Source organism: Staurois parvus, unplaced genomic scaffold (genome assembly GCF_062004578.1).
Source record: "Staurois parvus isolate SC_StPar_1 unplaced genomic scaffold, SC_StPar_1.0 ptg000746l, whole genome shotgun sequence".
Taxonomy (NCBI): Eukaryota; Metazoa; Chordata; class Amphibia; order Anura; family Ranidae; genus Staurois; species Staurois parvus.
The window spans coordinates 3,153,905-3,181,486 of record NW_028318542.1 but is presented as its reverse complement, the minus strand read 5'-3'; the positions used below and the strand labels follow the sequence as shown (position 1 = coordinate 3,181,486).

The 27,582-nt window shown below is 44.7% G+C and overlaps 1 protein-coding gene across 1 annotated transcript in view; it reads left to right on the top strand.

Moving 5' to 3' along the window:
- The window catches only part of SPTBN4 (spectrin beta, non-erythrocytic 4), a 240,366-nt gene that overhangs the window by 24,371 nt on the left and 188,413 nt on the right, over positions 1-27,582 (top strand). Inside the window, exons 7-13 of the mRNA XM_089654174.1 lie at positions 9,030-9,145; positions 12,423-12,535; positions 14,573-14,760; positions 15,682-15,799; positions 22,699-22,857; positions 23,051-23,353; positions 27,070-27,220. Of these exons, the coding sequence (XP_089510300.1) occupies positions 9,030-9,145; positions 12,423-12,535; positions 14,573-14,760; positions 15,682-15,799; positions 22,699-22,857; positions 23,051-23,353; positions 27,070-27,220 (1,148 nt within the window). The remainder of the gene's footprint in view (positions 1-9,029; positions 9,146-12,422; positions 12,536-14,572; positions 14,761-15,681; positions 15,800-22,698; positions 22,858-23,050; positions 23,354-27,069; positions 27,221-27,582) is intronic.

Genomic DNA, 27,582 nt, shown 5'->3' with positions numbered 1-27,582 from the left:
TTTTCCAGTCACATTTTGCTGTATTTTATGGAAAGTATATGTATATCTGTTCTGTACTTATTGTTACAACAGGGTTCTGATGTTACCAGACCAAACTGTAAAATATTAGCATTGTCAGTTTTGTGTTTTTCTGCACCACATTTTTCATTTCACAGATTGCTTTTTGTTTATTATTTAACCACTTCATGTCCGGACACTTTCACCCCCTTCCTGTCCGGACACTTTCACCCCCTTCCTGTCCAGGCCAATTTTCAGCTTTCAGCGCTATCACACTTTGAATGACAATTGTGCAACACTAGATATAAAATAATACAGCAAACTTGATTTAAATGAATAAACGCATCAATAATATCAATACAACCCAAAGTCCAAATAAAGTCCAAAATAAAGTCCAAAAAACACACTTGCAGATGATTTCACAATAATTTAGATCCTAGGGCAAATTTGATGATGAACTCCAGAAAATCTTCATATACCTCAAAGATAAAAATCTAAACATAGTGTATTATCCTAGGTCTTTATAATAGTGCCACACGTGTCACATGCAAAAACTAAAGTGCCACAGCAATCGTGAAATGTTCAAACTCCAACAATTTAATGAATAAACCCACTGCACACAATATAATAAAAGTGCATAATTACCCTAATATAGATAAAACCAGCATAGGATCCATAGTAAGGATGGGATTGTCTCCAAACAATATATAAATCATCTTCTCCAGACACCTCCCATAGACCTCATAAACAGACCAGGGGTCAGTGTTTGTATTAAATAACACACAGAATTTTATTGTAGCAACTTACATTAAAAAACGATGAGATCAGCTTCCATATAGTGAAACAATCAAGACAACATCACTCCTCAGCGGTAGTTTCAAACCAATGGCCATACAACTCTGAAGGAGAGCCAGTTGGTCGATGGAAGTCCAAAGGGTATGCACAGCCGCGTGTTCCAGAACCCAAGATGGCCGCCATGGCACTTTCGGAAACGTCAATACGTCACTACGTCACATGCCCCGGACACGTTTCGTCAAAACCGGACTTTTTCAACAGGGATTGTGCAACACTGTACCCATATGAATTTTTTAGCATTTTTTTGAGAAAGATAAAACTTTATTTTGGTGGTATTTATTCACCACTGGGATAATTTTTTTTTTTTGCTATATAAATGAAAAAGTCCAAACATTTTGAAAAAGTGCGCATAGGCAGGGAAGTGGGGGGACGTTTATAAACGGCCACTTGCTCCTGCACTGCTCCCATCCGGTCATTTATGTACATGGACCGGACGGGAAGTGGTTAAAGGGAACCTTACAGAATAATTGTTAACAAAAATACCAGAGAATGTCGGAGTCTGTTCTTTCCTGGTGCCCTGAATCAGTCCCTTTAATATAACTTGCTCTAAGGCCTTATGCACACTGGTTTACTGTAAGCACTGTTTTTCCTGTCAGTGTGACCAATCACAGCTCTCACAGTATTTCTCAATGGCTGCAAGAATGCAGCCAGAGAGAAGGAGAAATTATTGCTTTTACACCCTTTATGGTGTAAAAGCAATCAGTGTAAAAAATAAAAAATAAATCTTCATCACCCCCCAACAAGTAGTACAGTGTCACTATGGTGACACTGTACTGCTAGGGCAGGGGTCTGCAACCTTTAAGACATAAAGAGCCACTTGGACCCGTTTCCGAGAGGGAAAAAAAGACTGGGAGCCGCAAAACCATTGCAACATTTAAAACAAATCCGACACTGCATATTTGCAAAAAGCGCTCTGGTCATGAAGGGGGTTTAAGGGCCCAGTAAGCAAAGGGTTAATCAGGGCCACAGTGTATCGTCATAATCACAATCATAGCCTTAGGTCAGTGGTGGGCAACCTTTTCAACTGAGCCAAATCTCGCCAAAACCACGATTAAAATTTATTTTGAGAGCCACATTTTTAAAACTGAAAATACATCCCCCATATAGTAATTCATCCCCCCTATAGTAATTCATCCCCCCTATAGTAATTCATCCCCCCTATAGTAATTCATCCCCCATATAGTAATTCATCCCCCATATAGTAATTAATCCCCCCTATAGTAATTCATCCCCCCTATAGTAATTCATTCCCATATTGTGTCAATTCACTTACCTGTACTCCGCGCATTCCTCTCGCCGTGTTCCCGCGCAGTTCTGGTCTTCAGGGCGGACTGTGAGAGGAGAGGAGTTCGTCACGCTGCCCCGCCTACATCCTGACAGCCAATGTTTGCCACGCTCCGCGGGCCGGATTATAAGGTCCGCCGGGCCGTAGTTTGCCCATTGCTAGGCTAGCTGCAGAGTCCTGACTTTTGGGGCGGCCGCCCGAGAGGAGGGAGGGGAGCGGGCGCCCGGCACACAGAAGAGCTGCATTAACCTCCCTGGCGGTATGATTCCTTCCGATTTTTTGTGCTGAAAGCGGTACCATTTTTTCGCATGGAAATAGTTTTTTATTGTAGGCTGTAATTTTTAGGAAAATTTCCCCACAAATCATTATCACTCAATTCTGCAAGTGGTTCTGATTTACTATCGCTGTTCTCTAGCCGGTCTAAAAGCGCTTTTGACCTAAAGGGACGCTTTTTGGACGCCATGGACTTTTCTAAGTTTCCAGGCAGAAAGAACAGACAAAATGCAGGCAGGGCACAGGACAAAGCACTAGGGACAATATGTATGTGAAATGGGATGAAACAGCAATGTTTTACTATTGAAAATTGAAAAAAAAAAAAAAGACATTTTTTAAATGTTTTAAATTTCCCGCCGCCGGCGGCGGCGCCCGTACGTCCCGACGTCACGGGGACTGGAACACAGAAGCCGGATGCCGGCATCGGCCGGAGGAGATGGCCGGGGACGCTGCAGGGGACACATCGCGGGAACGAAGGACAAGGTAAGTGCTGCAGGGACCCCCAGAGCAGCGCCGCATGGTAAGCCCGAGTGTAGCTCGTGGTATAGAAATTCTACCACGAGCTACACTCGGGAAAACCGCCAGGGAGGTTAAAAGAGCCGCGGCTTGCCGACCACTGAGCTACGGCAACCCTATTGCCTGTCACCTGGTGGGCAGTGTGCTCCGGAGCCGCAGCAAAGGTGAAAAAGAGCCGCATGCGGCTCTGGAGCCACGGGTTGCCGACACCCGTGCTAGGGTGACAGTATGTTAAAAAAAAAAAAAAACATTAAAAAAGCACCCAAGCCGCATTTTTTCAAATGCATTTGGGCGTTCATTTATTTAATTGGCCAGAATTTGAATTAATTCTGGTCATTGAAATCAATAAACTGTCAAGCACCAAACATGCCTAGCGCTTAGGTGCTGTTACCTGCATTTTGCGTTTTTTATGCCCAAAAGTTCCTCTCCTGAATGCAATTCTTCTGTGTTCAGGAGAGGGAGCTTTGACTGCCTCTGTAACGGAACCGGACCTCGATTGCGCTAGGGTATTTCCGAACACTCCCGCTTCCCTGTCCAAACACTGTCCACGGACCCCACCGCTGGCCATACAAGACTAGATGAGACCAGTCTTGAAATAACTCAGGAAATAGACTGCTTTATTTTAACAGAGACACAAGATATATACATTCAAGGGAACAACCCACCTCCCTGCATAAGGATACAGTGTGGGGCAAACCAAGTCTATCAACAAAAAACACATCAGCAGACAGTCCCATCGGGGGGAAGGGCTGCCGGAAACACCCCCCACCAAGCCAATACACAAACACATACATCCCATAATAGTTTGCTCCCAAGAAAGACACACAATAGAACAATGGGACACATGGCATTAAACAATGACCAACCCCCCCCCCAATACATGTCTACACAATATCAAGACATCTCACCCTGCATCCCTAACAGGCACAGGGTGACTTACACATATGAGGGATATGGGGAGTTGAGACAGGGGTTTCCCCACCTCTCCAAAGATAAAACTTTATTTTGGTGGTATTTATTCACCACTGGGATAATTTTTTTTTTTTGCTATATAAATGAAAAAGTCCAAACATTTTGAAAAAGTGCGCATAGGCAGGGAAGTGGGGGGACGTTTATAAACGGCCACTTGCTCCTGCACTGCTCCCATCCGGTCATTTATGTACATGGACCGGACGGGAAGTGGTTAAAGGGAACCTTACAGAATAATTGTTAACAAAAATACCAGAGAATGTCGGAGTCTGTTCTTTCCTGGTGCCCTGAATCAGTCCCTTTAATATAACTTGCTCTAAGGCCTTATGCACACTGGTTTACTGTAAGCACTGTTTTTCCTGTCAGTGTGACCAATCACAGCTCTCACAGTATTTCTCAATGGCTGCAAGAATGCAGCCAGAGAGAAGGAGAAATTATTGCTTTTACACCCTTTATGGTGTAAAAGCAATCAGTGTAAAAAATAAAAAATAAATCTTCATCACCCCCCAACAAGTAGTACAGTGTCACTATGGTGACACTGTACTGCTAGGGCAGGGGTCTGCAACCTTTAAGACATAAAGAGCCACTTGGACCCGTTTCCGAGAGGGAAAAAAAGACTGGGAGCCGCAAAACCATTGCAACATTTAAAACAAATCCGACACTGCATATATTGCAAAAAGCGCTCTGGTCATGAAGGGGGTTTAAGGGCCCAGTAAGCAAAGGGTTAATCAGGGCCACAGTGTATCGTCATAATCACAATCATAGCCTTAGGTCAGTGGTGGGCAACCTTTTCAACTGAGCCAAATCTCGCCAAAACCACAATTAAAATTTATTTTGAGAGCCACATTTTTAAAACTGAAAATACATCCCCCATATAGTAATTCATCCCCCCTATAGTAATTCATCCCCCCTATAGTAATTCATCCCCCCTATAGTAATTCATCCCCCATATAGTAATTCATCCCCCATATAGTAATTAATCCCCCCTATAGTAATTCATCCCCCCTATAGTAATTCATTCCCATATTGTGTCAATTCACTTACCTGTACTCCGCGCATTCCTCTCGCCGTGTTCCCGCGCAGTTCTGGTCTTCAGGGCGGACTGTGAGAGGAGAGGAGTTCGTCACGCTGCCCCGCCTACATCCTGACAGCCAATGTTTGCCACGCTCCGCGGGCCGGATTATAAGGTCCGCCGGGCCGTAGTTTGCCCATTGCTAGGCTAGCTGCAGAGTCCTGACTTTTGGGGCGGCCGCCCGAGAGGAGGGAGGGGAGCGGGCGCCCGGCACACAGAAGAGCTGCATTAACCTCCCTGGCGGTATGATTCCTTCCGATTTTTTGTGCTGAAAGCGGTACCATTTTTTCGCATGGAAATAGTTTTTTATTGTAGGCTGTAATTTTTAGGAAAATTTCCCCACAAATCATTATCACTCAATTCTGCAAGTGGTTCTGATTTACTATCGCTGTTCTCTAGCCGGTCTAAAAGCGCTTTTGACCTAAAGGGACGCTTTTTGGACGCCATGGACTTTTCTAAGTTTCCAGGCAGAAAGAACAGACAAAATGCAGGCAGGGCACAGGACAAAGCACTAGGGACAATATGTATGTGAAATGGGATGAAACAGCAATGTTTTACTATTGAAAATTGAAAAAAAAAAAAAAGACATTTTTTAAATGTTTTAAATTTCCCGCCGCCGGCGGCGGCGCCCGTACGTCCCGACGTCACGGGGACTGGAACACAGAAGCCGGATGCCGGCATCGGCCGGAGGAGATGGCCGGGGACGCTGCAGGGGACACATCGCGGGAACGAAGGACAAGGTAAGTGCTGCAGGGACCCCCAGAGCAGCGCCGCATGGTAAGCCCGAGTGTAGCTCGTGGTATAGAAATTCTACCACGAGCTACACTCGGGAAAACCGCCAGGGAGGTTAAAAGAGCCGCGGCTTGCCGACCACTGAGCTACGGCAACCCTATTGCCTGTCACCTGGTGGGCAGTGTGCTCCGGAGCCGCAGCAAAGGTGAAAAAGAGCCGCATGCGGCTCTGGAGCCACGGGTTGCCGACACCCGTGCTAGGGTGACAGTATGTTAAAAAAAAAAAAAAACATTAAAAAAGCACCCAAGCCGCATTTTTTCAAATGCATTTGGGCGTTCATTTATTTAATTGGCCAGAATTTGAATTAATTCTGGTCATTGAAATCAATAAACTGTCAAGCACCAAACATGCCTAGCGCTTAGGTGCTGTTACCTGCATTTTGCGTTTTTTATGCCCAAAAGTTCCTCTCCTGAATGCAATTCTTCTGTGTTCAGGAGAGGGAGCTTTGACTGCCTCTGTAACGGAACCGGACCTCGATTGCGCTAGGGTATTTCCGAACACTCCCGCTTCCCTGTCCAAACACTGTCCACGGACCCCACCGCTGGCCATACAAGACTAGATGAGACCAGTCTTGAAATAACTCAGGAAATAGACTGCTTTATTTTAACAGAGACACAAGATATATACATTCAAGGGAACAACCCACCTCCCTGCATAAGGATACAGTGTGGGGCAAACCAAGTCTATCAACAAAAAACACATCAGCAGACAGTCCCATCGGGGGGAAGGGCTGCCGGAAACACCCCCCACCAAGCCAATACACAAACACATACATCCCATAATAGTTTGCTCCCAAGAAAGACACACAATAGAACAATGGGACACATGGCATTAAACAATGACCAACCCCCCCCCCAATACATGTCTACACAATATCAAGACATCTCACCCTGCATCCCTAACAGGCACAGGGTGACTTACACATATGAGGGATATGGGGAGTTGAGACAGGGGTTTCCCCACCTCTCCAAAGTGAGCTGTGTTCCATGGGCCCCCCACCCAAAATCACTCCCGTCACAGCCTCTAAACTCCCGTCACTGCTCCTAAACTACTCTAAAAAGGCTGTGGATGCATGGACACATATTCTTTTATTGAGGTGCATTCAGGGGCTTAGGGAAAAAAACACCATAATCCTTAAAAATGTCACTTTAGGAGCAGCAGTGTGCATGAGTCCTAACAGGTACAGAACACTGTGCTCTACCTCTACCTTTATGATTGCATTGAGGTAAAGCTCCAGGGTTGTCAATCCAGTCTTGGCTTAGTGCCTAGTGAGTTACTCACTCAAAACAGACATGTAGCCAGTGATGTCTGTAATGTTTTCCCGTCCGGCATACTTTTTTCAGGTTAGTAAAATTGTAGTAAAACCAGGATCAGGATGACATCTGCACAGCCTGCACTAAACATTCAGCAGTGGTTGCTTCAACATTTTTATGCTCACAAGTCCTAAAGGATGCTTTGAGAAGTTTGCTGATTTGTTTGTTGATTGGTTTGTCAAGGTAAGGCCGCTTTCGTACGGGGCAGATTCCATTCTGATCATCAGGAAATCAGGTCACAGATCCCCTGTTGATTGGAACAGTGCGGGCAGATGACACTGATCCACTCAGTTTCTGCAGAATGGACACAGACAGGCCCCGCTGTTGTGTATGGGCAGCTCGGAGTAAATGGACTGTCCATTTACACCCAACTATCCTCCAATCCACTCTGCCTAGACAGAAGAGGATGGATCCCCTTTTGTTTTGTTTTTTCGCTGGCTGGATTGGAACGAGAAGTAGCTGGGTGTGCATGGGCACAAGTCTATTTACACCCGCCTGTCCATAAGGATGAATAGACCTTCCAGTCAGGTCTGCCTGAAAAACTGACATGCGGATCTGATCGGAAGGACCATGTGAAAGGGACCTTATTCAGACTAGCGCTCACAATACAAATGTGGCCATACACTTTCTAAGTTTTGGCCAGTTCCTGATGAACCAAAATTTGATCTGAGAGGACTCTTTTACCATCCTCCTACTGGTATCATTTGTTTGAAAAAGCAAAGGAGCCAGACAGAAAATGTTTTGGCAAAGCACTGTTCAGTTACTCTGCCAGCTGCTGTTCATTTACTCTGCCAGTCGCCAGCAGTGGCTGTCAGGATAGAATAGGCTCCAAGATAGATTTGTCCATCTGTGCTGTATATCGTGGATACAGGAAACAAATCTAGGAGTATATAGCCAGCATAGGACTGAGCAATGCTTGTGTGTTTAGGGCTTTATATGTGTAAGGGCTCATGTACACGGGGTGTTTGGAAAATGACTGCTGGAAAACGCAGGTTAAAAAACGTCAGTGTAGCTGCATTTGCATACCGCTTTTAGCCGCATTTGCGTTTAGAAGCGTTTTTAAAAGATAACCTCACGAGACCCTCCCAAATGCCCAGAATGCACTGAAAAATAGTAAATAATTAACTATTTCAGACATTTTGAGAGAAATAGAGAGAGCAGAAGCAGAGCGAGCAGTATGAGTTGAGATTAGCTTTCTTTTCTGGTTGTATTCACTATGGATCCCATCATGAGCATAATGTAGCACGTTCTACCATTTTTTCCTTTACACGAAACCTGAAACTGACTGCTCTGGTGTACCGGGTCCATTTGAATACACGGAAAACACTTTGCATGCATTTCTGATGATGAAAAAAGGCTCTGGACAGCATCTGGACATGGTACAGTTAAAAAACGCTTCTAAACGCAAACGCTTATAAACGCGGTTAGCCGCGTTTACAAGTGCTTACAGGCATTTACAAGCGTATGGCATTTGAAATGCCAGTAAAATCTACTCCTGAACGCAAGTTTGGTGCGTTCAAAAAAACAACTGTAAACTCAACTGCCTGTAAACGACTGTAAACGAAGATGTGTACATGGACAGATAGGAAAACATTAGGGAGAGTTCAGGGGCTGCTCAAAAAAACGCTGAACAGCTCCTGAACGTCAGTTTATCAGCTGCAGTGTACATGAGCCCTAAAAGACTGATCTGGGGCCTGAATTGTATTGCAGTATTCTTTCTGACCAGCAGGGGCCGGTAGCTATGAATCAAATTTCATCTCATAGCGTGCACATCCCAGATATCACCTTTCCTTTTCATCTGCTCTTTTTTTTTAAAGTTTAATTTTATTATATTTTCTGTAGAAAAATAACTGGGATCTGATGTTGTGGATTGTACATCCACTTTTATACTGAACAGAACAGTGTTGTGTGTAAAATCTATTGATTTATTGATCTGTTAAATGTTTTATTTCCATAGACCGGATATAATTGATTTCAGCAGGCTGACAAAATCAAATGCAACCTACAACCTCCAATATGCATTTAATACAGCTGAGCAGCAACTGAGTCTGATCAAACTTTTAGACCCGGAAGGTGAGTGGATGTGAATACTGGATTACAGGAACCTGGGGAAAGTGCATCTTTACATGTTAAATTACAGCGTGTGTCCAGCCAGATAAATATTTTTCTATCTTTTGAATGCAGAAGGAAAAGAACTGCTGTTGTACTGCTATTCAGAGCTCTTAGAGAGATTTCCCCTCACATACATCCCAGTGACAGTGGTTTCACCAGAGAGGAAGTTAAGAGAAAATCTCCAGCAGCAATATAGACCAAAATAATATTTTAAATTTTTTTTATTAAAGTAAGGATTTTATTGCTGCCTGTGTTCCTGTTTCTATGCTTTTGTCACCATGACAAAAACATTTCCTTAATAGATATCCAACATCGTGGTTTAATGGTCAGCACTTCTGCCTTGCAGCACTGGGGTCCTCAGTTTGAATCCATGCAAGACATGGGCTGCATGGAGTTTGCGTGTTATCCCTGAGCTTGCTTGGGTTTCCTCCCACAGTTCAAAAACATTCTGGGAGGTTAAAGTGGTTCTAAAGGTTGGAGGTTTTTTACATTCATGCATTCTATTCATGAAGATAAAGAACCTTCGTTATGCAGCAGCCCCCCCCAATACTTACCCAAGCCGCAATCTAGCAATGTTCACGAGGGTGGCTGCTCGCCCAGGTTTCTGCCTCCTCATTGGCTGAGAGACATTGGCTCCCACTGCTTTCAATCACAGCCAGTGAGTAGGGAGCCCCACAGAGTGGGGCTCAGGGCGGAGCATGCACAAGTGCCCCCATAGCTTGCTATGAGGGCATTCGGAGAAGAGGCGCACTGGTGGGGGACCCAAGAAGAAGAGGATCGGGGCTGCTGTGGGCAAAATCATTGCACAGAGCAGGTAATTATAGCATAATTATTATTATTTTTATTTTAACCTTTAATATAACTTTAATTGTCTAAGTTGGCCCTAATATGTATGTGGGATGGGGACCTTGTAAGCTCTTTGAAGGCATGAACTGATGTGAATGTGCAATGTAGCACTGTGTAAAAAACTTATAATAAATAAATAAAATGCAGTTAGGGGTTCTAATCCTTCCCAACTTAAACTTTAAAATGTAAGACTGTGAGATAAAAAAAAAAATAGGTCAAGAAAAAAATTCTAGATGTCTGTGCATATATATAGGAGCATGGAAAAACAACTCTTAGATTTTCAGCTTATTACTGAACCTTTGACTGGCTGTTTTAAAGTGATTGTAAACCCTCATTTTGTAAAACAACCCATTCAGTTTAAAATGTAAAATATAAATAAAGGGAAAATTATTTGTGTATAGATATGAAAAAAAATCATAAATACTTTTTTTCCCTTTTTAATGTGATCACATTCCCTTTGTTCTCAGCTGCATAAGACCTGGGGGAATAGAAACAGCAGCACATTGAGCTTCCCAGTGAATGGCTGTGCAAGGGGGTGTTCAGGGTGTCAGGAAAAGACTGATCATTGGAGCAGAGCAGGCTGAGTTCCCAGCAGAGCTAGAGAACTGACCGCTCTGTGCTGTCTTGTTCACTAAATTTTATTCAGTAGTAAAATTAGGGCACAATAGTACAAGGAGCACCTAGTCCTCCCATGCAGGGGCTATAACTGGCGCCTTCAAGTGGAAAAAAATATCCACAGGAGAGATAAAGGAGGAGGAGCATCCTTCACAAACAGTCACATTAAACACAAAACATGAAATGTAAACCTGTCAGGAAATACCCCCATTCTGTGCTTTCATGCCTAGTGTGGTCAGTTTTTAATAGGAAAGCAGAGTGACTGGCAGGAACCAGGGATCTCACAGAAAGGAAGCAATACAAAGAGAACAGGAGACTTTTTCATGGAAGTACAAGGTACATTAGGCACACATCAGAAATCTGAACTGTTGGGTTTACACATTCTTTAAGCTCACTAGTATGCTTTTGGTTTTGAAAGCATCTGTATACTATAGCTAAACATGGTAGTATTGGCAAGATGAAGTCCATCACTTATGCATACCATACCAGGATTCGTAATTGCAAGCTGGACTAGCTCATGCAGTATTAAAGCGGAGCTCCACCTGAATGAGGAAGTTAGCTTTAAGGCTTTGCCCCCCGCTCCCCAGTAAGGATTGGACTAGGCCTGGGGTGGGCAACTGTGGCCCTCCAGCTGTTGTAGAACTACAAGTCCCATGAGGCATTGCAAAACTGACAGTTACAAACATGACTCCCAAAGACAGAGGCATGATGGGACTTGTAGTTCACCAACAGCTGGAGGGCCACAGTTGCCCACCCCTGGCCTAGGCGATCAGAAGCGGAAGTTGTCCTCCCCCCTATCCCTCCCTGTAGTCTTCTGGGACATGTGACAGATCCCAGAAGACTATGGGGCCATTCACAAAGCGCAGCGCTTCTCGCGCATGCGCAATGGTCACCCGGCTGTGGCTGTGAAGCCGCAAGCTGTCACAGCCGGGTGCCCACACTGAAGATCCCGGCGCTGGGGAGAGAAGACGGCCGGTGAAACCAGCGGTGGTGAGGACACCGCGGGACTGAGGGACAGGTAAGTGGCTGTATTTTAAAAGTCAGCAGCTACAGTTTTTGTAGCTGCTGACTTTTATTTTATTTTTTTTTAGGTGGAACTCCGCTTTAACTTCTTACTAACTGTATTTGCAGACTTCCTTTATGTAAGGAGCTGTGATCTTCTTCTTGTTTATACTGGTAATAAGGAATTTCACTTAATTTTTTTTCTCAAACTGCAAATACTGTAACTACTGACCAAAAATCTGGTACTTACCAGTGCCTGGAGTTCAGCAGTCATCCTGCAGCCAGTTCTTACTGCTGCCCATCCCTGGCGCCACCATCTTTGATATGGGAGCCAGCTGTAGCTCTCTGATTAACCGCAGCTGGCTCCCCCCTGCATATGTTCGAACTCACGCTGTGCTTTGTAAATGTTTTTGATGGTCCCATGAGGCCGTGGGAGAAGAGGGGACAAGGCAATTGCAGGAGAGGAGGGGGGCTGGGCAAGGGATATTATCCTCACCTAGGCAAGGATTGCAGAAGTGGGAGTGGGCTAACAATAAAAATCACTACTCTCCGCTCCCCCCATATCCCCCCAAAAACTTGTAACTCAGTTACAGGAGGCAGTGAACCAATGAGACCTCACTTTTTGAGTGCAGTTCCGCTTTAGGTTTGACAGGTGTGGTGCAGCATGCTTGAAGCACATATAATTCAGTGCAGTACAGAAACATATACAACTGCAAGTCTGTAAGATGAAAAGCTGTATGGTTACCATCAATGTTTGTGTGTATTTTCTTTCTAGATGTTAACACAGAGAATCCAGATGAGAAATCCATCATAACCTACGTTGTGTCCTTTTATCACTACTTCTCCAAGATGAAGGCCTTAGCTGTTGAGGGCAAACGTATCGGAAAGGTAACCTTTGTCCAAGTGCAGCATTCTCTAGCAATCAGTCAAAATTAATTTTTCATTGTTCACATTAAATTGATTAAAACGGAATTCGGATTGTCGTGAGTCACGGCATGATAAATAAGCAACATTCTCTTGCTGCAATTTCTGCTGTGTTGGAATATGAGACAGAACATTGATGAAAGTATATACTGTATAAACGTATTCACTAAAATATAATTTAAGATTTTTTAACTTGTTACTGCCATGAAGGTTCTTGTTCAGACACTTCCTGTTATTGTTTGACAACACTGTCACATGTTACAAAGGCATGCTGCACTGTTGTCACCATTGCTAAACTGAGAAATAATGTGTAGCAATTGCTGGAGTGCATGTATGTAGGCAGGAATTGTCTGCAGGTGATTAGAAACAGTGTGATGCAGCAAAGAATGAAAAGGCTAACACTTTTTTTATTAAGAAAAACTGCAATTGTTTTGGTACATAATGCCTTACACCCCGGTCACACTGGATGCAAATTGGCATGCAATTTGCATGCCATGCGACTTGCAAATCGCATGTCAAGTCCCACCATATTGTCCGCAATTAGAGCGCAGCCGCACCGATTTCTAAAGAAGTACATGCACTACTTTTGGTGCGATTTGCATAGACATCTGTGGCAGATGTCTTGCAAATCGCACCTTAAATCAGCATGTTATCCGACTTTGAAATCATGCGACTTCACTGTAAATTGCACGATTTCAAAGTCAGGCTTGATGTGACCGGGGTCTTAAAGCAGTGGTCTCCAAACTGCAGCCCAAGGGCCGCATACGGCCCTTTGCTAGGGGCCCTTGGGGCACTTTTCCTCCCAATGATATGAGGCACTATTCCTTCAACAGTGGGGCATAATTCTTGCCACTGACAGTAATGATGGGGCACAATTCCTCCCACTACTATCAGTGATGGGGCACAATTCCTCCCACTACTATCAGTGATGGGGCACAATTCCTCCCACTACTATCAGTGACAGGGCACAATTCCTCCCACTAGTATCAATGATGGAGCACTATTCCTCCCACTGACACCAACAATGGAGCACTATTCCTCCCACTACTACCAATGATGGGGCACTATTCCTCATCCTACTAACCACTAACCCTAAGGTCATGTTTATTCTCAATTATGCTGGGCTCGGGACATTTTTTAGCCCACTGGCCACAATCCGGCCCCCTTAAAATCTGAAGGACAGTAAACTGACCCTTTGTTTGAAAAGTTTGGAGATCCCTGCTGAAAGGATAAGTTCACCTTTTAACAAAAAATAATAAATGCACATTTTTTGCAAGAAAAAAAATGTGTATTTACAATTTTTATTTTAGTATCCTGATAAGCATTGCACCAACAATCAGCAGATTGCTGGTGCCATGCAGGTCTCCTGCAGACTGTCAGTGTAATCTATCTACTTGTTAGAACTACAGCTTTCCTTGTCGGAAAGTTTCTAGGTTTATGATAAGTATACTCTGGAGTGTTAGTTTACCTTTTCAGGAGAAATAAAAAGGTAAGCGAATGCCTTGTACCTTCCCCTTACCTCCCCTGGGTGATGTGCTGTCAGTGAGCATGCAGCCGGTCAGAACCAAAGAGAGAGAAGAGTGCAGATTTTAAATCCCCAGATATCTACACAGGCTGTGTGGGCATAGACAGTGCATCACTCACAGGAGGTAAGTACAGCAGGGACTGGGGGGTGGGGGGGGTGTAGCGTGTTAGTTTTCCTTTTCTTTTTTTCTGAAAAGGTGAACTAAGAATTCAAATGGTTAAAAATTGCTTGTAATTTCTGTACTCTCATATGGTGATGTGTCATTCAACATAACAAAGTCTGAAGAATTGAATTGGCTAAATACAGTTTTTGTTTACACTCTTGCTTTTGGTGAATTTCCCTTCAATTGACTATGCTTTACCAGCTCTTCTGAAAATGAAGGTCTGAAATTGACCATTTTGGAGCTCCAGTTCCCCCTAAAGATAGAAAGATTGCCTGCTTTTGTACTATAGGCTTGTATTGTCTTTTATATGCAGGTGCTGGACCAGGCTATTGCCACTGAGAAGGACATCTATAGATATGAAGTCTTGGCATCAGAACTTTTAGACTGGATTGAGAGAACCATATCAATCATCACAAACCAGAAATTCGCCAACTCCTTGCTGGGCGTCCAGCAACAGCTTCAGGCATTCACCACATATTGCACCACTGAGAAACCATGCAAGTAAGTATGGAACTTCATGAACACACTTTCTGGTACACTATATTTTACCATGTTCCCAAAACAGTGCCTCTGGATTGGTCTTTTCACATACTGTTAGTAGATCTTCATAGGCCAGTGCCTTTTGTAATATATAAATGAGATAAAGATTAGTAAAGATCCTCAAATATCACAACAAAGAGTCTAAAAGTGGTTTCTAACCGCGTAGAAACTGATGCTGTTGAGGATGAGCAGCCTGCCAAGATCTGTTCTCTATCAAAATAAGCTGTCCGTGTGTTGTGAGATATGAAAATAATTTCTCCACAATGTCTGTTGATACAGAGGTGAGTGAGGGCTTGTTTTAAAGTACTTTTACTGCTTGTTCAGAATATGTAAATACTTTAGGGTGCATGATCTAGGCACAGGCTCATTTTACCTTCATCCACCATTCAATGGCTTTCGCTGCTGTCAATCAAATATGTAACGAGGGAGCAGGGGGGCTGAGCTGATCCACACTGTGTGTGTCAATAGACGCACACAGTGTGGCTCAGGATCCAGCCCGCATGAGTGCTCCCATAGCAAGTGGCTTGCTCTGGGGGAACTTGGAAGGCACAAGGGGCCAGGAGCACCAGCAGGGGAGGATCACGGCTGCTCTGTGCAAAACCATTGCACAGAGCAAGTAAGTATACCATATTTGCTATAAAAAAAGAGAACCTTTACAATCACTTGATTTTAATATCACTTGTTTTTCTATGAAAATGTTTTTTTATGAAAATTAGCTAAAGAATCCATAAAAAAATGAATAGAGGGCTACTTGGAAAAACACACAGAACAATTAAGAAAGTAAAAACATGCGGTCTCGATTTTTTTTTTAGGTGTATTTATTTTTTATCTGCCTAGTTGGGTTTTAATCATAGTCAGACCATAGCTGTTACTTTTACCTAGATTCCAAGAGAAAGGAAATTTGGAGGTTCTTCTTTTCACCATTCAGAGCAAGATGAGGGAGGAGAAACGAAAAGTATATGTTCCACCTGAAGGGAAAACCATATCTGATATTAACAAGGTGAGTCCTTCTTATCTGTATATCATTGTTCCTGGTAACACTTCATATTAGCCTTAAATTTCCAGGACTGCAAAATCTGTGAATTTTCTCCCCAACGTCAGTTCATGTTGGAAAGTATCCACAGGTGATAATAGACACATTAGTTACATTAGTTACATTGACATGTTTTCGCAAGCATTGGTGAGTTTGCTCACACCACATACTGATATTGTGCAGCCCTAATGGGAAAGCAGGAGCTTTGTATAATGCCAAGCTGGACTGTGAACTCTAGCAGCTTCTGGCTACCTACACAAGGGCGTTTTGTCAAGGTGCAAATTCCAGCTGCAGGAATCTACTAATTCCTGATGCTGGATTTGACAGCTGTGATCAGCGACTGAATCTGTACACTATAATGACAGGCTGTCGGCAGCCACAGCTATTTGTGGTTGTTCACAAACCCAGCGATCACCTGTGGTGAGCAATGCTGGACCCATACAAAGCTGTGGCCATCGCCAGCCTGTCAGATGAATAACTTCAGCTGGGATTTGCACCATGGCACCATGGCAAAACAGAATGAAATGAAAACGAGAAGCGCACCAACCTTACGCATTACCTCAGTAACCAAAATGTATTAATTGTAAAAAATATACTCGCAAACAGTGAATGAAATCAGGCATGTACGTCCTCACAGGGACTTGAAGATAGCGTGAGTCCCATCAAGGGAATGGGTGTTCAGTGCGCTGTATGTAGATAAGTGCGCTGTATGTAGATAAGTTAGTGAGTGCACTCCAGTGAGCAGCAAATGCACTAAAAGGAACCACAAAACCTTTCCAACTGAAATTGACAAAATAAAAGTGCAGCGCTACAAACAATATCTTTATAGCAATTATGTGAAATAACTCATGAGAAAAGATAATTGTCCAATGTAATAATATCAGATGTGGTAAGCAGTTCAATTATGAAAAAACCTCCAAAAACGTTGGTGTAATCCAATCCAATATCGAGGGATAGATAGATTGCCCACTTACCAGAAGCGCAATCTCAATGCGCATGTACAGGTCACATGTAGCCGAGGTCTCATGCAGGAGCTGCTTGGTGGTACCCGGGTGGTCCCTCAATGATAAGAAGATATTGGTCTGGTCGGATCACACTGCTCCTTAGATCCACGCAGAAGCCAGTGAAAATCAAGGGTTGGCCGCCGGACCTCCTGATCCGGCGGCGTGACGTCAAGGCATGCGAAGGCTCCTCCTAGATGCATTTCGTGTCAATACGCGTCTACAGTAGGGGTGATGCCATGCCAGCTATGCGCTGTTTGTGAGTATATTTTTTACAATTAATACATTTTGGTTACTGAGGTAATGCGCAAGGTTGGTGCGCTTCTCGTTTTCATTTCATTCTGCAGTATTGATCGTGCTTCCCCAGCCTTGTTTTGGAGCCGCACAGCCCTTTATGCTTTCTTGGACGATTTCTCCAGGCCTGGTTCCATCTATTCGCCACCTGTCTGAGTCCTAGAGCGCAGGAGAATTCGTCTTTGATTTACCATGGCAAAACACCCATACGAATGTACCGTGGGATCTGCCCACTTTTTTGCATCATGTAAGCAGGCTATAGACGAGACGAAAATAGCTCATACGATTGTGCCATCACTTGTTTTGATTTTCTACAAAAAAAAACAGCATGTTGGATCAGACACTTTCGATTGTGGCACAAAAATCGTGCATCGCAGCTGGTACACTAATGATTAGAAAAACGAACGATTTGACGACCGGCACAAATTTCATTCGTTTTTTGACTCGTCTATGACCTGCATTAAGCTGGCCATAGATGGATAGCATTTTTGAATTAAAATCATTGATTTTCGATTGAATGGACTTTACCAAATGAAAACCATATTCACTGCTAAGCAGCCCTTAGACGAGTCGAAAAATGAACGAAACTCGTGTTGATCATTGAATTATTTGTGTGCCAGTTGCAACATACGATTTTTGTGCTGCAATCCAAAGTGCCTGATCCAACAAGCTGGGTTTTTTTAAAGAAATTTTAAACAATTGATGGCACAATCTTATAAGCTATTTTAGTTTTTTGATCTACAGAACATTTGTTTTTTGATACGTCTATGGCCTTCTTTAGGAAAACTGCAAAATGAATGTTGATTTGATCCCACCAATGATTAGAAAAATTAACAAATGTAAGCAGGCCGTAGATGAGTCAAAAAAACAAACAAAATCGCATTGGATTATCAAATGGTTTGTTTTTTGCATCATTAGTGTGCCAGCTGCAACGCATGATTTTCGTGCCGCAATCAAAAGTGCCTGATCCAACATGCTCATTTTTTTTTTTTTCCAACTGAAACAATTGATGGCACAATAACTTTTTGGTCAACAAAACCCAATTTTTTTGACTCGTCTATGGCCTGCTTTACTAAAATATTTTTCTTAGGAATTTTTGTTTGAAATTCTACCAGTCTATGGCCAGCTTTACTTTTATTATTATTACATCGAGTTTATTTAGCGCCAAAGGGTTTGCTCATCGCTGTACAATATAGGGGGGACAATACATGGCACAGTACAACAATAACAAACAACGTACGAGGGGTAAGAGGGCCCTACTCTTTCGAGCTTACAATCTAGAAGGGAGGGGGTAATGGTACAGTAGGAAGTGGCTGAGGGGAATGAGGGTTGGGAGGAAAGAGGGAGAATGGCCGTTAGGTGAGGGTGGGGTAGGCTTCCCTGAAGAGATGGGTTTTGAGGGAGCGCCTGAATGTGAGGAGGGAAGGTGACAGTCTGATGGATTGGGGCAGTGAGTTCCAGAGGATGGGGGAGGACCTGGAGAAGTCTTGCAGTCGTGCATGGGAGGAGGAGACCAGGGAGCAGGATAGGAGGAGGTCCAGTGAGGAGCGAAGGGTACGGGTAGGGCGGTACTTGGGGATCAGGTTGGTGAGGTAGTCAGGGGCAGTGTTGTGAATGGCTTTGTAGGTCAGGATTAGAAGTTTGAATTTGATGCATTGGGCAATCGGGAGCCAGTGGAGGGAGAGGCAGAGGGGGGTGGCAGAGGTGGAGCGGGTGGTGAGGTGGATGAGTCTAGCCCAGCAATGGGCAAACTACGGCCCGCGGGCCATATATGGCCCGGCGGACCTTTTAATCCGGCCCGCGGAGCGTGATACATTGGCTGTCAGGATGTGTGTAGGTGGGGCAGCGTGACGAACGTGAGGGGAGCTAGGCTCCTCTCACAGTCCGCCCTGAAGACCGGAACGGCGCGGGAACACGGCGAGAGGAACGCGCGGAGCAGAGGTAAGTGAATTGACACAGGGGGGACTTGGTTTACTACTTGGGGGGGAATAGTACTGTGGGGGATGAAATACTATATGAGGGATGAATTAATATGGGGGATGAATTAATATGGGGAATGAATTACTATATGGGGGATGAATTACTATGGGGATGAATTACTATATGGGGGATGAATTACTATGGGGGATGAATTACTATGGGGGATGAATTACTATGGGGGATGAATTACTATATGGGGGATGAATTACTATGGGGGATGAATTACTATATGGGGGATTAATTACTATGCTTACTATGGGGGAATATTACTATACTTACTATGGATGACACATACACATCATTCATCTACTCTTGGTCCGGCCCCCGGGTCCAATATATGAACCCATTGCGGCCCTCAAGTCAAAAAGTTTGCCCACCCCTGGTCTAGCCGCTGAGTTCAGGATGGTCTGGAGCGGGGAGAGCCTGCACTTAGGTAGGCCGGTGAGATGAGAATTGCAGTAGTCAAGACGTGAGATGATGAGGGAGTGTACTAGAAGTTTGGTGGTGTCAGGGGTGAGGAAGGTACGTATCTTGGCAATGTTGCGGAGGTGGAGCCTGCGTGTGTTTGTAAGTGATTTGGCATGCGGTTGGAAGGAGAGGTTCGAGTCAAGAATGATGCCAAGGACTTTGGCTTGCGGGGCGGGAATGATAGTGGAGTTGTTGGTGATGATGGATAGGATGGGGGGGGGGGTGGGCAGGGGAAAAGATGAGGAACTCGGTTTTGGAGAGGTTGAGCTTGAGGAAATGTAGCGACATCCAGTCTGAGATGTCGTTTAGGAGGTGCGTGATGTGGGCGGAGATAGTGGGGGTGAGGAGAGGGGTGGAGAGGTAGATTTGGGTGTCGTCAGCGTAGAGGTGATAGTTGAAGCCGTGGGAGTGTATGAGTTTGCCCAGGGAGGAGGTGTAGATGGAGAAGAGAAGGGGTCCAAGGACAGAGCCTTGGGGGACCCCAACAGAGAGGGGGAGGGAGGGGGAGGTGGCACCATTGTAGGTGATGCTGAAGGAGCGTCGGGATAGGTAGGATGAGAACCAAGAGAGAGCGGTATCTCTGATGCCAAGGGAGAGTAGTTCATTAAGGAGGTGGTCAACTGTGTCGAAGGCCGCGGAGAGGTCCAGGAGAAGGAGGACAGAGTAGTCGCCCTTGGCTTTGGCGTTTAGTAGGTCGTTAGTGATTTTGAGGAGGGCAGTTTCAGTGGAGTGTAGGGGACGGAAGCCGGACTGTAGTGGGTCAAGGAGGTTATTGTCAGTAAGGTGGGAGCTTAGGCGATCGTAGACTATGCGCTCAAGTAGCTTGGAGGTGAGTGGCAGCAGGGAGATGGGTCTGAGGTTGTTGGGGTCCGCGGGATCCAGGGAGGGCTTTTTGAGGATGGGGGTGATATGCGCGTGCTTTAGGGGGGAGGGGAATGCGCTAGTAGAGAGGGAGAGATTGAACATGTGGGTGAGGGAGCGGATGAGGGAGGCGGGGGGTGACCGGAGGAGTTGAGAGGGGATAGGGTCCAGGGGGCAGGTAGTGAGGCGGGCTTCTGAGAGGACTTTGGCGACTTCCTCAGTAGTGACAGGGCTGAGGGAGTGCAGTGCAGGGGGGGGTTATGGTGGGCGGGGCCTTGGGAGAGGTGGGGGGCAGTGCGGTTGTGAGGGCAGAGGAGGGAGGAGATGAAGGGGTGACGGGGGTGGGGAGGCTAGGTGCGGAAGTAGATTGCAAGTTGACGATGTCCTTACGGATAGCGTCAATCTTGTTGTGGAAATGGGTGGCAATCCCGTGGGCGGTGAGAGAGGTAAACTTTTGGAGAGAAACCAACAAGCTTGGATTTTCTAACTGGTTTTCTTATATGGCTAGTGTGGTAGTTGTGGTGGGGTATATTTTTAATATGATTTGATCATGCCCATGTTTTCATTTTTCATATTTTGTCTGTGGCTAGCTTTTCTGATTCAGAGATTGTGGTGAGGATCAGAATGTGTAGCAGTTCTCCTAGCGATCAATGGTAGAAATGCTTTCCTATATAAACACAAAAATATTTCAACATTTTGGTCCTGATTGCATTAAGAACGTATTTACCACAATATGTGTGCTGTTCACTTACTGGGTGAATTTAATAAAACATTGCAGTGGCTCCTGGCAGTGCTGCAATTGATGTTTAATATATTCCCATCTTTAGCCAGTCTGAAGGTGACCATAGACATCAGAGAGCATTTAGGTGCCAGTATAATCTGACTGTTTGAAAACATTTTTGATTCCATTCTTGTGAATAAAAGTATATACCTGGTTTGCCCATGCACTTGTGTTCATGATGTGGAAAAAAGAGGGGCACACAGACACCTCCTGACCCCAGCTCATCTAAGGAGGAACAGTAGCTATAGGAAAGAGTTTTCCAAATGGTTCAGATATTATTTCCTTGAGATAACTTGCTTGTGGTGTATCTGCAGGTGTCCACAGACATTGTGTTGTTGCCTGATCCTCTAAAACAGACTGGATTGGGTGACAAAGGCCAGATTAGATAACAAACATCTCTTGTCTATGGCCAATCTAAAGTATTATTAAATCCTAATATTACAACTACCCTTTACATTATGCTGCATGCACAAAGTGTGTAATACAATTGTTTTTGATGTTTTTTTTTTTCTTTGGAAGTATGACTGGTATATGCAGTGGTGTATTTAGGTTTTGTGCTACCCTAGGCAACCGAAAAATCGTCTGCCCCCACAGACACCGACCAACACAACCGGAGAGAGCCGGACATTGACCAACAACACCCCTGCCCCTCCATATGTAGATAGAAAGACACTCATCTGGACATCCCTGGGAACGAGAGTCAGGCTCTACTTACACCATCAAGCAGCCTCTCTCAGATCCCACCTGGTTCCCATCGCGCGTGTCCCTTCTTCGATCTCTTCTTCTGAAGGGAGGTGCTGCCCCCCTGAAAAATGGCGCCCTAGGCAAGTGCCTTGTTTGCCTTGTGGTAAATACACCCCTGGGTGTATGCATGATAGGCTCTGCCGTCTGACACATGCGCAGTACTGGGCTTAAAAAACTAAGCACAGTACTACTATGCATGCACCGGTCGAATGCAGTGCTAGCTGCCCCTGCTGTACATGTGCTGGACACCCCTACTGCTCACGCATCATCTGGGTACAACACTAGGAGCCTCTAATGGACATGCAAGGCACCAGGTGGTGGGAGCGTCGCATGCCTGGGTGTCACCAGGGAGACACTGGAGGCAAAGGGGACTCAACAGAGGAGGCTTTTAAAGGTTGGTAATGCTGTAAACACTGCACAAAAGTGTGGACTGGAAGAATTGGTGACAAGGTATACAACTACATTTTTTCATGTATTTTTCCAAGGAAGGTTTAATAACAATTAAACAGTTGTAATGAATATAACAGACTCTGAAGACCGTAACTTACACTGTTGGTTGGAATAGTCCGTTCTACTCCACTCAATTGTGAAGCTGCACAGTATGTGGTGTGCCTGTTCTAAAAGGTCCGGATTCAAGATAAAATTATATAGGAATGTAAACATATATATTTCTAGGGCATATTTGAAAATGAGTGTCCCTTTAATAAGTAATAGATACAAGCTGCATTGTTTTCTAGGCTTGGACATGGCTAGAGAAAGCTGAACATGACAGAGAGGTCGCCCTGCGCAATGAGCTTATCCGTCAAGAGAAGCTGGAGCTGTTGTCTCAGAGATTTGATCAGAAGGCTGCCATGAGAGAGGCATGGCTTAGTGAGAACCAGCGCCTTGTGTCTCAGGTAGGCATGACTTTTTGAGGACCATCGCCATCTGTCCCAGGTAGTGAAAACCAATTACTTGTGTCCCACATAATGTGGCAGGCAGAGTGGCTGCTCCCAAGTAGTATGTCTCTTTTATACTAGGCTGTTCCTCACATTTAGACTTGAGTGACTGAATTGTAGCCTTCATAGCTGGCCATTTGTCTCTCATTAGGATAATTTCGGCTATGACCTGTCTGCAGTGGAGGCTGCCATGAAGAAACACGAGGCCATTGAGGCAGATATTTCATCATATGAGGAGCGGATCCAGGTTGTGGCGGACCTAGCCCAGGAGATGGAATCAGAGGGATATTATGACATTTGTAGAATAGCAGCTCAGAAGGACAACATCCTGAGACAGTGGAACCTACTGAAAGACTTGCTATGTTCCCGAAGAAAGAGGCTGGAACGGAACTTGGCACTGCAGAAAATATTTCAGGAGATGGTGTACATGATTGACTGGATGGATGAGATGCAGGTGATTCTTCAGTGTTGATGTGCCTGTGAAATGAACTTTCAATAGGGGTTTCTAGATTGGATGGGAGGCCAGAGAGGGTGGACTTATTTGGTTTTCACTACAAGTAGACTTGTCCTTTAAAACCACTAGCTGACCACTGCATGTAGATGTATTTCCTGTAAGCAAGTAGTTGTACTGAACTCATGAGGTCATTTTTTACAGTTGGTGATTGGCTGTTTAGTAAAAGTGATCTGGGCTGCTCTACAGCCGCTCAATCATTTTTAGGTTACTGAGAAGGGCCCCCCTATGCCTCCTGCTGCCCTCAGTGGTTCCTCTCCTATTCCACTGGGGATCTTGGGACTGCGGTAAATGCTAAACACAGAGGAAATGGAGGAACAGATCTTCTCTGTGACTAATGAAATAATGTTAAAGTCGCTTCCAGTTTCAGAGCTGTCATTCCCTGACTGCTACAGCCAGGGAGGCAGTTAATCGAGCACAATCTGTACTTCATTTGCTGCTTTAGTGAGCAGGGGAGACAATGAGGTCTAATGGACTCCTGATGTCTCCATAAAGAGTACCTGTCACCCACCCAAAGCTACTTGTTAGCCCCCTTGTGATAACAATAACGTTGATGTAGAATTCTAAGGTTTTATTGACTATGCTTAAAAACGCTCCCCGCCTCCTAACCCCTATTCTTACTAACCTGTGTAAAAAATGTTTTCGCTCCATAAGATCCACCTGACCATAAGACGCGCCTAGGTTTTTGAGGTGAAAAAAAATAAAAAAAATATTCTGAACCAATGGACTGCAGACATAGTACAGGGGATGACCAGAGACTGCGGACACAGTACAGGAAATGACCAGAGACTGCGGACATGGTACAGGAGATGACCAGAGACTGCGGACATAGTACAGGAGGTGACCAGAGACTGCGGACACAGTACAGGAGATGACCAGAGACTGCGGACACAGTACAGGAGATGACCAGAGACTGCAGACCTACTACCAGACCTACTACAGGAGATGACCAGAGACTGCGGACATAGTACAAGAGATGATCAGAGACTGCGGACACAGTACAGGAGATGACCAGAGACCGCAGACCTACTACAGGAGATGACCAGAGACTGCGGACACAGTACAGGAGATGACCAGAGACCGCAGACCTACTACAGGAGATGACCAGAGACTGCGGACACAGTACAGGAGATGACCAGAGACCGCAGACCTACTACAGGAGATGACCAGAGACTGCGGACACAGTACAGGAGATGACCAGAGACTGCTGTCACAGTACAGTAGATGACCAGAGACTGCGGACACAGTACAGGGGATGACCAGAGACTGCGGACACAGTACAGGAGATGACCAGAGACTGCGAACACAGTACAGGGGATGACCAAGAGACTGCGGACACAGTACAGGGGATGACCAAGAGACTGCGGACACAGTACAGGGGATGACCAAGAGACTGCAGACAGTACAGAGGATGACCAAGAGACTGCAGACAGTACAGGGAATGACCAGAGACTGCAGACAGTACAGGGGATGACCAAGAGACTGCGGACCTTTGGGGAGGGGGGGGGGCTGGATACCGGAATTTGACAGGTACCTGCTCCCAGTTCCACAGAGTTGTCCTCCCTTTAGTGCGGGCACCCGGCTGACAGCCGTGTGGCCACTGCGCATGTGTGAGAAGCGCTGCGCTTTGTGAATGGCCCGGCGTCTTCTGGGACATGTCATGTGTCCCAGAAGACGCCGGGCTATTCACAAAGTGCAGCGCTTCTCGCGCTAAAGAAGCCGGCTTTATCTATTCTCGGGCCACTTCGGTCTGGTCAAATTAACTCCCTAGTGTTAGCCTACGCCGCCTACAGGGGAGAGCAGAGCGCACTCAACAACAATGCCTGAGCAGTGACATCACTCATAGGCTTACTGTGGCCCATCCGTTCTTGGCGCTCCTTCCTCTCTTATGAGTGGCCACTGCCTGACACGGGGGAGCTGATCATGTGACTGGACTGCTGTGACCCAAAAATAGGTAAATATACACATCTTTTTTCCACTGGGTAGTTAGTATAGGTGATAGAAGGGGGAGGGAGTGTTTTTAAGCATAGTTAGTAAAAGCCCGGCATTCTACTTTGAATTAAAAAAAAAAATGAAAAAGTGTAAAAAAAAATTTAATAAAATAATAATTATATAAAAAAAAAGCAAAACACCCCCTTGCTCATGCAAATGCATAGGTCCCTCAAACATATGTAAAAAGCAATTGCACCACACGTGAGGTATTGCTGCAAACGTCCAGCCACAATCAAGTCTCATCAAAAGTTGCTCTTTATGTTCACTTTGGATGACACTTGTATCTACAATGAGCAGTGTTAATCCTGAAGAAGCAACTATTGTGAAACGCGTTGATATTATACACTGCAAATATGTAACTCATATCTACACTCAACGGCCACTTTATTAGGTACACCTTGCTAGTACCGGGTTGGATTCCCTTTTGCCTTCAGAACTGCCTTAATTCTTCATGGCATAGATTCAACAAGGTGTTAGAAACATTCCTCAGAGATTTTGGTCCATATTGACATGAGGTACTGTTGCCTTTCTGTCATCTTGTACCAGTCTGCCCATTCTCCTCTGACATCAACAAGGCATTTTCGTCCACACAACTGCCGCTCACTGGATATTTTCTCTTTTTCGGAGCGTTCTCTGTAAACCCTAGAGATGGTTGTGTGTAACAATCCCAGCAGATTAGCAGTTTTTTAAATTCTCAGACCAGCCCATCTGGCGCCAACAACCATGCCACGTTAAAAGTCACTTAAAGTGTTACTAAACCCACAACAGTAAAATCAGTCTGTATATGCAGTAAAGCATGCTTGTTATGCTCACTCTGGAATCTAAGGGGTTAATCCTCTGCATTGTGTAAAAATGCTGTTTGATCCTGTCTTCTCTGATCCTCCCCTTCTTCCAATGCCTCCCTCTTATCTCCTGATAAAACATATCGTGTGGAGACACTCTGTACATGCTCAGTTTAGTGTGTATTGCTAGAGACATTTTTCTGTTTTTCTTGGGAGAGTGCATGTGATCAGCACAGGGCCAATCAGCACTGTCCAGACAGAGGTCAGGGGTTTTGCATCCTCCTAGAGCAGAATGAAAACTCCTCCTACAAGTTTCAACCAGTGCTCTGCTGGACACTGATAGAAGTCACAAGTCTGCTCTAACTGCTGATGAGAAAGGGTATTTAGCAGTTTATATTTACTAAAATAATTGCATTTCCATGTTCGTGTACTGTGGGAGACCAGATAGAATGAATGCAGGGTCTTGGTTTTAGTAACACTTTGAATCCCCTTTTTTCCCCATTCTGATGCTCAGTTTGAACTTCAGCAAGTCATCTTTACCACATTTAGATGCCTAAATGCATTGAGTTGCTGCAATGTGATTGGCTGATTAGCAAATTGTGTTACCAAGCAATTGAACAATTGAGTGAGTGTACGTCTCAGCTGTATTCCTGGTTAATGCACATGTTATATGTGGATTTGATGCATGAAGATTTTAAATTGCAGTAAATAAAGACTGCTTGTAAGATATTATTGTGGAATTGGTTCCATCTGGTGCAACCAAAATCCCACAACTTATTCCCCACTTTGCCATGAGGGGCCTCCCCCTTTTTTGCTTTGGACTTTGAGTTTCACCATTTTCTGCGTCATTGTTGCTCCATAACCTAACATGTTTCTATTTCACAGGTTCCCTTGTCATCTAAAGATTTTGGAAAGCATCTTTTGGAAGTAGAAGATTTGCTGCAAAAACACAGCTTGCTAGAGGCTGACATTGCTGCCCAAACTGAAAGAGTCCACTCCTTAAACCAGTCAGCCCTAAAATTCACTGTGTTTTCAGGTAAATCCAGCAAGACAACAGCATAAGCCAATTCTGTGGACTAACTTTATAGAGAAATGATCTACAGTTATGTTGAATACAGGTGTATACGCATAGTGCGTGATATCTGAGAGCAGGCACCGCAAGGTAAGGTAAGGGTTCACTTAGGGCTTGACATACCTAATTTTGGAACTAAGCCCTACCCACTATGTCACCCTCTGTCCAGTAAGAGAGTACGTCAGTGGTTGGTAAGGTTGGTCTCTTTGGACGAAGGATGAGATGGATGGGTGAGGCTTAGCCCTGAATGGGCTAACACATGTACTAGAATTTTTTTTTAACCACCTCTCGTCCAGCCGTTGTATATAAACTTTGTATATAAACGG